The sequence below is a fragment of the Lynx canadensis genome, chromosome A1 (assembly GCF_007474595.2).
Source record: "Lynx canadensis isolate LIC74 chromosome A1, mLynCan4.pri.v2, whole genome shotgun sequence".
Classification (NCBI taxonomy): Eukaryota; Metazoa; Chordata; class Mammalia; order Carnivora; family Felidae; genus Lynx; species Lynx canadensis.
In genome coordinates, this window is record NC_044303.2 from 85,475,879 (window position 1) to 85,493,116 (window position 17,238).

Below are 17,238 nucleotides of genomic sequence, written 5' to 3' on the forward strand. Positions count from 1 at the left end.
GAAATATTCAATGTGCTGAAAATGAAAAAAAAAAAAAAAAGATTCCGCCAAGAATCCTTTATCCAGTAAGGCTGTCATTCAGGATGGAAAGAGAGATAAAAGTTCCCCCCACACCGCCCCCCCCAAAAAAAAGAAACTGAAGGAGTTCATCACCACTAAACCAGCCCTACAAGAGATCATAAGGAGGACTCTGTGAGTGGAATGTGCAAAGACTACAAAGGACCAGTAGAATGTGCAAAGACTACAAAGGACCAGAGTTATCACGACAAGCAGGAATCCTATAGATAGCATAATGACAATACATTTATCTCTCAGTAATAACACTGAATGTAAATGGACTAAACACTCCAATCAAAAGACGTAGGGTAACAGAATGGATTAAAAAAAAAAAAGACCTATCTATTTGCTGTCTACAAGAGACCCATTTTAGACCTGAGGACACCTTCAGATCGAAAGTGAGGAGATGGAGAACCTCACTGTGACTGCATCTATCTACTGGAAGTCAAGAAAAAGCTTGAGTAGCCACACTGATAACAGACAAACTAGATTTTAAATAAAGTCTATAACAAGAGATGAAGAAGAGCATTATATCATCATTTATCACCCCATCATCATTATCATCATTATCATCACCCCATATCATGGGGTGTATCCATCAAGAAGAACTAACAATTATAAATGTTTATGCACTCAATTTGGAGGAAACCAAATATATAAAACAATAATCACAAATATAGGCAATCTTATTGGTAAGGATGTGGTCATTGCAGGGGACTTTAATATTCCACTTACAACAATGGACAGATCATCTAGACAGAAAATCAACAAGGAAACAATGGCCCAGAATGATACACTGGACAAGATGGACTTGACAGATATATTCAGAGCTTTTCATCCCAAAGCAGAATATACATTCTTCTTGAGTGCTCATGGAACATTCTCCAAGATAGATCACATACTGCGTCACAAAACAGCTCTCAATAAATATAAAAGAATTGACATCATACCATGCACATTTCAGATAACAATGCTATGAAACTTGAAACAAACTACAGGCAAAAGTTTGGAATACCTCCAAATGCATAGAGGTTAAAGAACATCCTACTAAAGAAAGAATGGGTCAACCAGACAAATAAGAAATTAAAATATACATGGAAACAAATGAAAATGGAAATACAACAGTCCAAACCCTTTGGGATACAGTGAAGGCAGTCCTAAGAGGAAAATACATTGCAAGTCAGACCTATCTCAAAAAACAAGAAAAATCCCAAATACAGAATCTAAAAGTACATCTAAAGGAACTATAAGCAGAGCAGCAAAGAAACCCCAAGGCCGGAAGAAGAGAAATTTTAAAGACTAGAGCAAAAATAAACAATATGGAATCAAAACAAAACTAAACAACAACAACAAAAAACCAGATCCATGAAACTAAGAGCTGATTTTTTAAAAATTAACCAAAATTGATAACCCACTAGCCGGACTTCTCAAAAAGAAAAGATAGAGGACCAGAATAGGTAAAATCACGAATGAAATTGGACTTATCACAACCAACCCTTCAGAAATACAAACAATTTTCAGAGAATATGAAAAAAATATATGCCAACAAAGTGGACAACCTGGAAGAAATGGACACATTCGTTGACACCCACACACTATCAAAGCTTAAATGGGGAGAAAGAGAATATTTGAACAGACACATAAATAGTGAAGAAATTGAATCAGTCATCAAAAATCTCCCAACAAATAAAGAGTCCTGGACCAGATGGCTTCCCAGGGGAATTCTACCAGACATTTAAAGCGGAGTTAATACCTATCCTTCTCAAGCTGTTCCAAAAGATAGAAATGGAAGGAATGCTTTTGGACTCATTTTATGAAGCCAGCATTACTTTGTTTCCCAAACTAGACAGAGACCCCACAAAAAAGGAGAATTACAGGACAATGTCTCTGATGGAAATGGATGTAAAAATTGTCAACAAGATACTGGCAAATAAAATTAAACAGCATATAAAAAGAATTATTCACCATGGTCATGTGGCATCTATTCCTAAGCGACGGGACTGGTTCAATATTCACAAATCAAACAATGTGATACATCACATTAATAAAAGAAACAATATAAATCATATGATCTTGTCAATAGATGCAGAAAGAGCATTTGACAAAATACAGCATCTTGTCTTAATTAAAAACACTCAAGAAAGTCTGAATAGAAGGAACATACATAATCATAAACACCATATATGAAAATCTCACAGCTAATATCATCCTCAATGGGGAAAAACTGAGAGCTTTCCCCCTGAAATCAGGAACATGACGGGGATGGCCACTCTCACTAGTGTCGTTTAACATAGTGTTGGAAGTCCTAGCCTAAGCAATCAGACAACAAAGTGAAACAAAAGGCATAAAAATTGGCAAAGAAGAAGTCAGACTCTCACTATTCACAGACTATGTGATAACTCTATGTAGAAAATCTGAAAGACTCCACCAAAAAATTGCTAGTACTGATACTTCTCGTGATATGAAATCAAAATACAGAAATCTGTTGCATTTCTATACACCAATAATGAAGCAGCAGAAATCAAGAAATTGATCCCATGTACAATTGCACCAAGAGCCATAAAATACCTAGAAATAAACCTAACCAAATATGTAAAAGATCTGTATGCTGAAAACTATAGAAAGCTTATGAAGGAAATTGAAGAAGGCACAAAGAAATAGAAAAACAGGGGCGCCTGGGTGGCGCAGTCGGTTAAGCGTCCGACTTCAGCCAGGTCACGATCTCGCGGTCCGTGAGTTCGAGCCCCGCGTCAGGCTCTGGGCTGATGGCTCGGAGCCTGGAGCCTGTTTCCGATTCTGTGTCTCCCTCTCTCTCTGCCCCTCCCCCGTTCATGCTCTGTCTCTCTCTGTCCCAAAAATAAATAAAAACGTTGAAAAAAAAAATTCTAAAGAAATAGAAAAACATTCCATGCTTATGGATTGGAAGAATAAATATTGTTAAAATGTCAATACTACCCAAAGCAATCTACACATTCAACGCAATCCTCTTCATACCAGCATTCTTCTCAAAGTTAGAACAAACAATCCTAAAATTTGTATGGAATCATAAAAGACACCAAATAGCCAAAGTAATGTTGAAAAAAAATGCAAAGCGGGAGGCATCACAATCCCAGGCTTTAGCCTCTAGTACAAAGCTGTAATCATCAAGACAGCATGGTATTGGCACAAAAACAGACACATAGACCAATGGAATAGAATAGAGACCCCAGGGGCGCCTGGGTGGCGCAGTCGGTTAAGCATCCGACTTCAGCCAGGTCACGATCTCGCGGTCCGTGAGTTCGAGCCCCGCGTCAGGCTCTGGGCTGATGGCTCAGAGCCTGGAGCCTGTTTCCGATTCTGTGTCTCCCTCTCTCTCTGCCCCTCCCCCGTTCATGCTCTGTCTCTCTCTGTCCCAAAAATAAATAAAAAAAAAAAAAAAAAAAAAAAAAAAAAAAAAAAAAAAAGAGACCCCAGAATTGGACCCACAATCATATGGCCAACTAATCTGTGACAAAGCAGGAAAAAGTGTCCAATGTAAAAAAGACAGTCTCTTTACCAAATGGTGCTTGGAGAACTCGACAGCAACATGCAATGAATGAATGAAACTAGACCACTCTCTTACACCATACACAGAAATAACTCAAAATGGATGAAAGACCTAAAAGTGAGATAGGAAACCATCAAAACCCTAGAGGAGAAAGCAGGAAACAACCTCTTTGATCTCAGCTGCCCCAATTTCTTGCTTGACATGTCTCCAAAGGCAAGTGAATTAAAAGCAAAAATGAACTCTTGGGACCTCACCAAGATCAAAAGCTTCTGCACTGCAAAGCAAACAATCAACAAAACTAAAAAAACAACTGACATAATGGGAAAATATATTTGCAAATGACATATCAGATAAAGGGTAAGTATCCAAAATCTATAAAGAACTCACCAAACTGAACACCCAAGAAACAAATAATCCCGTGAGGAAATGGGCAGAAGACATGAATAGACACTTTTCCAAAGAAGACATCCAGATAGCCAATAGACACATGAAAAGATGCTCAATGTCACTCATCATTAGGAAAATACAAATCAAAGGGACACTGAGATACCACCTCATACCAGTCAGAGTGGCTAAAATTAACAACTCAGGAAACAACAGATACTGGCAAGGATGTGGAGAATTGGGAACCTTCTTGCACCATTGGTGGGAATGCAAACTGGTGCAGCCTCACTGGAAAACAGTGTGGAGGTTCTCAAAAAATTAAAAATAGATCTACCCTACAACCCAGCAATAGCACTACTGGGGATTTAGCCAATGGATACCAGAGTGCTGATTCATAGGGGCGCATGTACCCCAAAGTTTGTAGCAGTGCTTTCAACAATAGCCAAATTACGGAAAGAGCCTAACTGTCCATCAACTAATGAATGGTTTATATATACCATGAAATACTACTTGGCAATGAGAAACAATGAAATCCTGCCATTTTCAGCAAAGTGGATGGAACTGAAATAAGTCAGTCAGAGAAAGACAGATATCAGATGTTTTCACTCATGTGGAACTTGAGAACCTTAAGACCGTGGGGGAAAGGAAAGGAAAAAAAATTAGTTACAAACAGAGAGGGAGACAGGCAAACGATAAAAAAACTGTTAAATACAGAGAACAAACTGTGGGTTCATGGGTGGGGGGAGAGGGAAAGATGGATGATGGGCATTGAGGAGGGCACTTGGGGTGAGCACTGGTGTTGTATGTTAGCAATGAATCACGGAAATCTACCCGCAAAACCAAGAACACACTGTAGACACTGTATGTTTACAAACTTGACAATAAATTACATTTTAAAAATAATAATAAAAAATAAAACTTTTTTTTTTACTGTCGACGAGGTCCAGTATATAAATTTTACCTTTCATGGATTGTGCCTTCAGTGTCATGTCTAAGAATTCTGCCAACCATAGATCCTGATGATTTCCTTTTTTTTTTCCCTGCAAAACATTTTTTAAGTTTTTGTTTTAGTTCCAGTTAGTTAACATACAGTATAATATTAGTATACTAATACTATCACTAAACTGTGACTCAAAGGGGTACATAGTGATTCAAAAGGGGTACATACACCCCAATGTTATAGCAGCATTATCTATAATAGCTAAATTGTGGAAACAGCCCGAATGTCTTCTAAACAGTTTATACATATATTTTATACTTTGTTCCATGATCAATTTTGAATTAACTTTATATCTAGTGTGAACTTCAGGTTGATGTTTATTGTATTTGCCTGTGCATGCCCAATTCCTTTGTCACTATTTGTTATGAAAGCTAAACTTCATCCATTGATTGATTGGCACATTGGCTAATACTCATCTGGGCATAATCTTGTGGGTCTGTTTCTACATTTTGTCCCATTAATTTATGTTGCTGTCTGTGGTAGGCAGAATAATGGTTCTGCCAAAATACTCACATCTGAGTTTATGAAACCTTAAATAAGTCATGTCACATGACAGTTGTTAGTTGAAGCATCAGATGGATTTAAGTTGCTAGTCAGTGTACTTTAAAATAAAAGGATTGGGGCGCCTGGGTGGCTTGGTCGGTTAAGCGTCCGACTTCGGCTCAGGTCATGATCTCACGGTCCGTGAGTTCGAGCCCCGCGTCGGGCTCTGTGCTGACAGCTCAGAGCCTGGAGCCTGTTTCCGATTCTGTGTCTCCCTCTCTCTCTGCCCCTCCCCTGTTCATGCACTGTCTCTTTCTGTCTCAATAATAAATAAACGTTAAAAAATATATATATATAAAAAAATAAAAGGATTAACCTGGATTATCTGGCCAAACATAATCACAAGGGTTCTTAAATGGGAAAGATGGAGGCAGAAATGTCAGAATCAGAGAAATGGTAGTGTGCAAAAGAATTGACCAGTCATTGCAGGTTTTGAGTTGAAAGGGGACATGAGGCAAGAAATGTGAGCATTATGTAGATGCTTGAAAAAGACAAGAATATAGATTATCCCCTAGACTCCAGAAAGGAGTGTATACATGGTGACACCTTGATTTATGCCCAGTGAAACAAATTATAGATTACTGTCTAAGAGAAATTCAAGTTAATGAGTTAAGTCACTATTTTTTTTGGTAGAAAAGAAAAACAAACAAAGTATGGAAAAATAAGATAAAAACAAACTTCTTATTTGAAGGTTGGAAACTGATAAGCATTAAAGAGAAACTAAAAGAAAGTACAAATTACCATAAGGTTTTCTAAAACCATCAGCATGCTACAGATCCCGCAAATACTGAAAAGATAATACGATACACGGTGAACTTTATGTCAAAACAATGACAACTGATGAAATTGACATATTCCTTGAAAAAAATCATAACAGATACAACAAAAATATTAATTTGGTAGATATCTTTAAAATATCAGCAGGGTGCTTGGGTGACACAGTCAGTTAAGTGTCCAACTCTTGATATTGGTTTCAGTCATGATCTCACAATTCATAAAATCAAGCCCCATGCTGTCAACACAGAGCCTGCTTGGGATTCTCTCTCCCTCTCTCTCTGCCCTTCCCTCATTGTCTCTTAAAATAAATAAATAAACGTTTTAGAAAAATCTACAAAGAAATTTACACATCTCCATATTCTCATGAGTAATTTTTTATGAATATTTATGTAGGTATATTTTTATTCCATAAACCATTTCAGAAAATATAGAAAAAGAAGTCTGCCCTATTCATTTTGTTAGCTCAAAAGAGGGGCGCCTGGGTGGCTCAGTCAGTTAAGCATCTGACTTCAGTTTGGGTCACAGTCTCACGGTTCATGGGTTCGAGCCTTACATTGGGCTCTGTGCTGACAGCTCAGAGTCCGGAGCCTACTTCAGATTCTGCGTCTCCCTCTCTCGTTGCCCCTCCCCCACTCAATCTCCGTCTCTCTGTGTCTCTCAAAAGTGAATAAATGTTAAAATATTAGCTCAAAAGACCAAAATATAATAATAATAATTATACAGATTTTTATATAATTTTACATAGCTATGTGTAAATAAGTATTTTATAAGTATTGTATTATTGTATATATTTATAATGCTTTTTTAAATAACATTTAATAATAACTAAGAATCATAATATCAACAATCAAAAACAATGTCCATCAATCTAGGGAAAAGTATTTAAGATATAAGTAACAATGATTGTACTCTGTATTGGAAAGCATAATACATCATACATCGATATTTGATCAAGGAATGAAAGTTTTCTTATATCTTCAAAGTGACCTTTGAAGGTCATTTATTATTTACCAGAATTAATAAGGGAAAACCATATGATCAACTCATTTGATGCAGAAAAATATTTACCAAAATTCAAAATCTGCTCAGGATAAGAAACATATTAAAGGGGCGCCTGGGTGGCGCAGTCGGTTAAGCGTCCGACTTCAGCCAGGTCACGATCTCGCGGTCCGTGAGTTCGAGCCCCGCGTCAGGCTCTGGGCTGATGGCTCAGAGCCTGGAGCCTGTTTCCGATTCTGTGTCTCCCTCTCTCTCTGCCCCTCCCCCGTTCATGCTCTGTCTCTCTCTGTCCCAAAAATAAATAAACGTTGAAAAAAAAAAATTAAAAAAAAAAAAAAAAGTACTTCAGGAACTTTTGTGCAAAAGTTAGGTGAATTGGCTGAATCATCTCTATGGTAACAACTTTCTCTTCTGTATTGTCATTACTTCTTGCTGACAACTTAATGTTTCCATTTCCAATTTCTCCACTTGCATAAAATCTTAGTCAATCTTTTGCAAAGGACACCATAACAGCACCTGTAATGTGAGTGTGGTCTTGGCATTCATGTGCAAATTCTCCAGAAGGCATCTGACCCCACAAACTGTACAAGAATGTTCAGTTACCTCAAGTTCAGTCCATGAAAATGTGTCATGTACAAGTCTTCTCAGCCCTGATACTAACCTTGCCAGTCATGTGACCCAGCCTCAGCCATGACCTGACTGTATGAGTGCCCCCAGGGGGAAGTGACTCTGGACCCAGTGGACTCCTACAGTGGACTCCTTATCCTACAGGCTGGATAAGGTGCCACTGTTTTAGTGTACTGAAATTCCATTTGTAATTGGGCTAAAGTTATTCAATAAGTTTCCCTTATAATCCATAGAATATACAGTGATAGTTCAGTTTTCATTCTTTTTTTAAAGTTTGTTTATTTTGAGAGAGTCAGAGACAGCATGAGTAGGGAAAAGGCAGAGAGAGAGGGAGAGAGAGAGAGAACCCCAAGCAGTCTCTGCGCTGTCAACATGGAGCCCTATTCAGGGTTCAAAACTGCAAAACCATGAGATCATGATCTGAGCCAAAATCAAGATTCATACATTTAAACTACTGAGCCACCCAGGCACCCCTAATTTCTTTCTTAATATTGATATTTTGTGAGTTCTCTCTTTTTTTACTCAGTAGGGTCTTACATATTTTATTATTTTTTTTTCTAAGAGCCAATATTTATTTGGCTTGAATTCCTGCATTCTGTATATATTTTCTACTTCATTTTGACTTGGGTTTATTCGTATTATTATTTTCTGTTACCTACTTTCAGTAAAGTATGCTTTTTCTGGTTGTGTTATGTGGAAATTTGCATAATATATTTTCAACCTGTTATTCTGATTAAGGTGTTTAAAGTTGTAATTTCACCATGAAGCCCTACATTAGGAAGAAACCACAAATTTTGTGTTGTGCTTTTATTGTCAATATTAAAATACTTTCAAGGTATTTTCTATTTTGTTTTTTTTTATTTTTTCTTATTCCCAAGGTTTACATAGAAATGGTTACTTAATTCTCAATTCTTTGAGAATTTTTATAAACATTATATTTTATTGAATTCTAATTTAACTCCATTATTAGAATATATGCTTCATATGATTTCCTTCCTTTGAACTATGTTGAGAATGATTTATGCACCAGCCTATGGTCTGTCTTGATGAACTTTCCATATTCACTTCCTGAGAGTTTGAAGGCATTCAGAGACTGTCACTCCAAAATATGCCACTTTGGCATGTGGATTGTTTTTAGTTATAGGCTCTAGCAATAGCAGGTGCATAAGGACACTCGGACCCTCCTTTTTATTCTGAAAGCAGGAGATAAAACTCCCTGTGAAATGTGCCCTCCTATACAAGTAGGGAGACATCCTTATCACCAGAGACAGGGAATTTAGGATTGACAAGGCTGTAAAAACAAACCCTGTTAATTCTTCACTATTTCTACGTGTAGCCCAAACCCCTCTGTTTTGCAAATTCTTCAGAAATTCATTGTTTCCTCTTTTGAAAGATATAACATTTTCCTGCTCTGGTCACAACTTCAGGTCTTCATTGCTTTGTAAAGGCTCTCCTGTATGTGTAAAATCTCAATGAAACTTGGACACTTTTCTCCTGTTAATCTGGTTTATGTCAATTTAATCCTTAGGCCCAGCCAGAGACTCTAAGAAGGCAGAAGAGAACTTTTCCTTCTCTACACATAGAATGTGTGTTCTGAAGATAGTGTGTTGTTTTAATGTTTAACTGGATCAAATTGTTTGACAGTATTTGGAAATTCTATATACTTACTGATATTTTTACTGATAATTACTTAGTATTTATCAATTATGGGGAGAGAAGATATTAAAATCTCTGACTATGATACAGACTCAGCAAGTTTTCCTTGCACTTCTATAAATATTTGGCTTTACGGGGTTGGATGTTCTGTTGCATTGTTACATAATTTGATACTTTGAAATATTATCCCTTTCTTTAAACCATATCATTTTTCCAGTATGTAATACTCTTGATTATATCTCTCAATAGTCTTCACCTTGAAATTTATTTGGTAAATGTCATTGGTCACCATTTTCCCTCTGCTTAATATACCCATAGGATATCTTCTGTATTCTATCCTTTTCTTTTTATGCATATCTCTCTTTAGAATGCATCTTTTATAGACAGTATAAATCAAGTTCTTCTTTACCCAGTCTGAGACTTTCTGTCATTACTTGGTGTTTTGTGTTTTAAGTCTATTCCTATTTAATTAAATTTCTCATTCCAATTTTAATTCTACCTGATTACTTATTGTCCCTTCATCCTGATTGCTACTGCTGTTGTTCCTCAGTTTGTCCTTTCCTGTCTTCCTTCCTTCCTTCCTTCCTTCCTTCCTTCCTTCCTTCCTTCCTTCCTTCCTTCCTTTCTTTCCTTCTTTCTTCTCTTTCATTCCTCTTTCTTTCTTTCTGTTCTTTTTTTCTTTTTTTCTTTCTTTCTTTTTTCTTTCTTTCTTTCTCTTTCTTTTTGTTAATGACACATTATTTTACTGTTCCCTTTCCTTTCTTCCACTATACTGTCACTATACATCCATACTTCCTACTTGCCTCTTCTTCCCCTTGAATCCACCGTGAGATTTTTTTGAAGGATAGAATACACTTTATTAGTATAAATGACATATAACCCTTATAAAGTGGCAACACAAGTAGAAATTTGATAAATTTTTCTATAATTTATAGAAATTATAATTTTTTTCTATGCATTTTTCCTCCTGTATGACCAGAATCAACAATAATTCTTTTATTTTATTTTTACTATTTTACTTTTTGTCCTCATTGTTTTAAATTTAATTCCCAGTTAGTTAACATATAGTGTAATAATGATTTCAGGAGTAGTATTTTGTGACTCATCACTTACATATAACTCCCAGTGATCATCCCAACAAGTGTCCTCCTTAATGCCCATCACCCATTTAGCCCATCCCCTGTCACCACCCTCTAGCAACCCTCAGGTCATTCTCTGTGTTTAAGACACCCTTATGGTTTGTCTCCCTCTCTGTTTTTAATCTTATTTTTTCTTCCCTTCCCCTATGTTCATCCGTTTTGTCTTATTCCAAATATGAGTGAAATCATGTGATATTTGTCTTTTTCTGACAAATTTTTCTGACTCATTTCAGTTAGGATTGTACACTCTAGTTCTATCCACACTGTTACAAATGACAAGATATCATTATTTTTTATCACTGAGTAATATTCCATAGTTTATATGTATACCACATCTGCTTTATCCATTTATCAGTCAGTGGACATTGGACTCTTTCCATACTTTGGCTATTGTTGATAGTGCTACTATAGACACTGGGATGCATGTGAACTTTCAAATCACAATTTTTGTATACTTTGGATAAATACCTAGTAGTGCAATTGCCAGATCATAGGGTAGTTCTATTTTGAATTTTTTGAGGAGCCTCCATATTGTTCTCCATAGAGGCTGCACCATTTTTCATTCTCACCAGTAGTGTAAAAGGGTTCCTCTTTCTCTGCATCCTCTGAAACCACATTGAGATTTCTAGTGTCCACTTCCTGCACCTGCATACACTTCCTCTTCCTATGCCCTATTTCTCAAATATAATAATCATTAGTCAACTTTTATTATATATATATGTATATGTATGTGTATATATATATACACACACTATATATATATATATATATATATATATAAACTCTGTTATTGCACATTAGATACTTTTATGGTGTTTATATATATATATACTTACTATCTTGTTAATTTTGTGTGTGTGTGTGTGTGTGTGTGTGTGCATGTGTGTGTGTGTTTAGTAAGACAGAGAGAGAGAGAGAGAGAGAGCCAGTTGGGGAAAGGCATAGAGAGGGAGACATGCAATCCAAAGCAGGCTCCAGGCTCTGAGTTGTCAGCACAGAGCCCAACACCAGGCTTGAACTCACAAACTGTGAGACCATGACCTGAGCTAAAGTCGGACGCTTAACCGACAGCTACCCAGATACCCCACTCTCTTGTCTTTTAGATGACATGATAAAAATAAAGTAAAATTGCTCATATTTGCTAACTTGTTAACCATTTGGTGACTTTTGCTCAAATAAATTAATACAAGTTTCCATTTGGAGTAATTTTCCATCAGCCTGAAGATATCTTTTAACATTTTCTGTCATCTACACGGGCTGGTGACACATTATTTCTGCTTTGTTTTATTTTAATAAGGAAGGTCCTTACTTTATTATCATTTTTAAGGATATGGATGTTTGAATTCCAGAGGTTTTTTTTATTATTATTTGTTTTTATTTTTTTAGCCCCTCAACATGTCTTTCTGTTGTCAATTGCTTACCAATTTTTCATGAAAACTCAGAGATGACTTTTAGCCATTTCTCTACATATTAAATGTGACTTTATTTCCTGTGGTTACTTGCAAATTTTATCTTTAGTGCAGGTTTACAGCAGTTTGACTAGTGTGTGCCTAGATGTTGTTAACTTGATAATGATTTTGGTGAGATTTGCTACCCTTATTTTTCTTTTCGTGGAAATCTGTCAGTTTAAATATCTGAATTGGGAATTAAATCAATCACTATTTTTTTCATATTTTTTCCTCACAAATCACCTGTTTCCACTGTGGGAATATAAATATACATAGATTAAAGAATGTCATATTGTGACGAGGCTCCCTTTGGTGCTACTCATCTTTTTCTCATTGTTTTCCCTCTATTCCTCAGTTTAGATAATTCATATGAATTGCCTTCATGTTCAATTTCCCATTTTTCTGCTGTCTCTAGCCAGCAGTTTAGAAGTATGGAAAAGTTCCTGTATCTTGTATAACCACCATTTTTACTAAAGAAGAATTTCTAATATTACCATTCACCAAATTATTACTTCCTAGCTTGTACAAAAATGGTATCTTAATTGTCCTTAACAAATCCATATTGCTAAATTTCTCCTTCTATATTTTTGCTCTTTAATTATCCTATATTGTTATAGTGCCTCTGTCACTTTAAATGTATTAGATTTTCATGTGTATCAGTAGTACTAAATTGCAAAACACATGTACTTGAAGAAACTGTGGGAAAAATATATATATCTTTGGAAGGTTTTCATATAAATAGTAATGTCATAAATAAAATTGAACTAAAATGAAGTATAAAGCAAATTAATAATGCATATGTTATTCCAAAGTATGATAGAGTTTATGCCCCTACTAAAACATTTCAAATTCTATTCCAAGGTGTAATTCTTGTGTGTGTGTGTGTGTGTGTGTGTGTGTGTTTGAGTTCAACTTGTTGGATTGTAGACAAAGTTTTTAGAGCAGTCTTATACCTAATGCAAACACACACACACACACACATTAATTACAATTTAATTTATTATGATGATTTAAAATAATATATACATTTCCAACCAAGTGATATCTGAAACTGAGTTTTTAGTAAATACTATACTATTACTTCTATTACTAAACACATCATCATCTATTAGCACTTATAAATGAAAATATTAATTATTGTAACAAAATCTTCAAAATCTAACATACACATGAAACCTGTATATTTGGTTATCAAGTTAAAATACTTTCATAGCAGACACTATTTGTTAATTTACATACATCATGGGGCTTTGCTGGAATCATGGATGAAGCTGAGGATCCCAGAATTAAACTGACTCTCATGGATCATGTCACTTGGACCTCATCCCCTTGAGGAAGTTCCAGCCCTTGGCCAAGCTGTCCTTCAGAGCATCTTTCATGGTTTCATTCCATAGACTGAAGATGAAGGGATTCAGGAGGGGTGTGAGAACACTAGAGAGGATAAAGAGGATCTTGTTGAGATGTAAGCTGCTCTTCTGGGAGAGGTGGACATACACAAAAATGGAGATCCCATAGCCCATGGAGACCACAATGAAGTGAGAGGCACACGTAGCAAAGGCTTTGCGTTGACCTTGACCTGAGGGTATCTTCAGAATGGTGGAGATGACATAAACATAGGAGACCACAGTGAGTGAGAGGGAGCTGATGAGCAGGACAAGGGAGCTGAGGAAGTCTAACAGCTCAATGATGTGGATGTCAGCACAGGCCAAGTGGAGGAGGGGGGCACTGTCACAGAAAAAGTGATCAATCACATTGGGGCCACAGTATGGCAGCCCCACCTTAAGGACAGTGGATGGGAGAATGAGGAGAAAACCACCCACCCAGGAGAGGATAACAAGACGCACACACAGTGAGCTGGTCATAATTGTTGGGTACTGAAGGGGGCTGGAAATGGCCACATAACGATCATAGGACATGACTGCAAAAAGGATAAACTCAGTACATCCAGAGAGGAAGTAGAAATAAGACTGGGTGAAGCATCCACCAAAGGATATGCTCTTTCTGTCTGACAGGAAGCCTGCCAGCATCTTGGGAACAGCACGGGTTGTGGTTAATACCTCACTGAAGGAGAGATTGCTGAGGAAGAAATGCATGGGTGAGTGAAGCCTATAATCCATGAGAATCAGCATAATGATTAGGCTGTTTCCAAGGACTGTCACCAAGTAAGCCAATGAAAAAATAAAGAACAGGAGACCCCCAAGAGCTCTAGTGGTTGGTATCCCCACAAGAATAATCTCAGTCACCAATGTCCAATTCCTTCTTTCCATATTTATGTCTCTTTTTTACTGTACATAGAGTTATAGCATAGGAAAAAGAATGGTGAATCATTCATCAAATTAAGAAATCAAGGAGAAATTTAAAATAAAATTTTAGCTACTTTTTCTAGCAAAATTGAGAAAGACAATTGATATTATGATTGGGTACACCATATCCTACAAAAATACAGCTGAAGAGCTATGAAAATCAATTTTGATAACTCCATCTTTCCTTTCTATATCCTGTAACACTTTGGTGGGGTGTGCTAAATATATAATTACAGCTATATATTTTATCAATAAGAACTTTGTCCAGTAAGTGTTCTGATAAAATACACAAATGAAAGATTAGTTGGTACCTGTAAATATAGAAGCAATTTACTTCCAGTGTTTGTCTCATGAAGACTGGGCTGTCCCGATGTTACAAGGGCACATAGAGAGTACAGACTCCAGCTTCAAGCCAATGGTGCATCTAGGGTTCAAGAGCCACGTGGATAGTGGGCACATCTTGCAGGCACATTTTCTCACCTGAGATTCTAGTGCTCCAATGGCCAGTAAAGGCAGAAAAATAAAAATTAATTAGCTTATCTTCCTTTGTATATTTAAAATTACTTTTTAAAGGTTTTATTTAAATCCCAGTTATCTCTATAGATTTCAACTTGTCCTTCTTTTCTAACATTTATTTTTCATTGCACTGTATTGTATTCCATTGAAGTTAACCTCTTCTTGAAATTTTTACAGTGTAAAATATTACACAAATAATGTGTTAATATTTGCAAAAGTGTTGATAATTTTTCTATTATGTTTTTGGAATGTCATATTTGATGGGACAGGGTGATGATTAAAAGTTTGTTTCTGAATAATTTTACAGAAAAGAGGGTTACAATGACTTGGCAGAAGAAGTACAAAAGAATCCTCTAGTTTGACAAATAATCATATACAAAATAACCACAATAATATAACTATAGGGAGATTATATAACTTTGGCAGAAATCAAAGGCATCAATAGTGATTTTCTCCACACACAAAAAAAATGGGGATAGGGGCGCCTGGGTGGCGCAGTCGGTTAAGCGTCCGACTTCAGCCAGGTCACGATCTCGCGGTCCGTGAGTTCGAGCCCCGCGTCAGGCTCTGGGCTGATGGCTCAGAGCCTGGAGCCTGTTTCCGATTCTGTGTCTCCCTCTCTCTCTGCCCCTCCCCCATTCATGCTCTGTCTCTCTCTGTTCCAAAAAAAATAAATAAACGTTGAAAAAAAAATTTTTTTAAAAAATAAAAAAAAATAAAAAAATAAAAATAAAAAAAATGGGGATAGAGATAAACATAATCTACTTTTGCAATAACAAACAAAAACACTAAAATCCATTTTGAAAATAATAATCATAAATCTGCAGCAATAAGAATTGTACCAATAAACAATATATTAAGTGGTACAGTTATACATATAGGACTGGAATGAAAAACTAATGCAATTTTCCAGAAATACACACAACATAAAATGACTCAATATGTAAAAAATATAAGCATTGGTATAAATATTTTAGAAAACACATGTGAAAAATTGAAATGTGAGTTGTAATATTCATGGTATAAAAACTGTTATCAATGCAAGGAATGCAAAATTAGACGAAAATCAGATCAAAATTTCATGAAACTATATGACATGAGAGATTACATCAAATTTATGGTAGGCAACTTTTAGAAACACAAGCAAAAATAAAAATAACATGGTAGTAAGAAAAATTGACATAATATTTTTATGTTTCAGAAAAATTAAATAATGAATGGTATATGGGGATTATTAAAATAAGGTATTTAGAAATAAATGATAAGAAATATCCATAATATTATGAATGGAATGACAAGTCAAATCCACTAATTGGAATTAATATTCCAAATTATTTATACGTAATATTCAGTTATAACCAAAATATAGGATTGGGTTTATTTCAAAAATGGCCAGAGAGCGCCTGGGTGGCTTAGTCGGTTAAGCCTCCGTCTTCGGCTCAGATCCTGATCTGGCAGTTTGTGAGTCCGAGTCCCATGTCAGGCTCTGTGCTACCAGCTCAGAGCGTGGAGCCTGCTTCCCATTCTGTGTCTCCCTCTCTCTCTGCCCCTCCCCTGCTCATGCTCTGTCTCCCTCTGTCTCAAAAATAATTAAAACATTTTTCAAAATGGCTAATATATTTAAAATATAATCTCTAATTTTTATAGACTCTATTTTTAAGCAATTCAATAAATGATTTCACAGTATTAGGTACTATGCCATTATTTAGACAAGGCTAAACAATTCAAGGCAAATATCCCAAATATAGTTTGAAGAACTAACTGTAAACATAGTTACATAGTTTAGTTCCCCAAAATAGTTTGAAGAACTATTTGATGAAATGTGCCTTGAAGCAAACCTGGACATTGAATGTTTGGATTGAAGTTAAGATAAGAAAAGGGGAAAAGTAGATATTACAGAAGTGGAGAAATTTTTGACATCCCAAAGAAAGATGTGTGAGAGCATGGAAGTTTATTTCTCGTTAAAATGAAGCAATTCTGACTTTCTGAAAGCAAATGTCAGGTTTAGTTCTAATCATATAATATTCTAACTTCCCTAGCATCTCACTTTCACACAAATGTAAAACATTCGATGCAGTTGCATTTGATCTTCTTACTAGAAATGTTTTTACACAGGGAATACCTTTGTTAAGTCCCTCATCTTCTTTCCAAACACAGTAAACCTCTTTCTCTATTACCCCATAGTCTTGTCTCACAAGAAGTGCCCCCTGTCCAATAAAAATGACTTTGATGAAGAAAAAGCAGAAGAAATTCCCATCTTTGT

The 17,238-nt window shown here is 36.0% G+C and overlaps 1 protein-coding gene across 1 annotated transcript; it reads right to left on the reverse strand.

Moving 5' to 3' along the window:
- Positions 1-13,466: 13,466 nt before the first annotated feature.
- Positions 13,467-14,423, reverse strand: LOC115511870 (olfactory receptor 6M1-like). The gene has a single exon (XM_030312360.1). It carries the CDS (start codon positions 14,421-14,423, stop codon positions 13,467-13,469), a length of 957 nt encoding a protein of 318 aa, XP_030168220.1.
- Between the last annotated feature and the right edge of the window lie 2,815 nt (positions 14,424-17,238).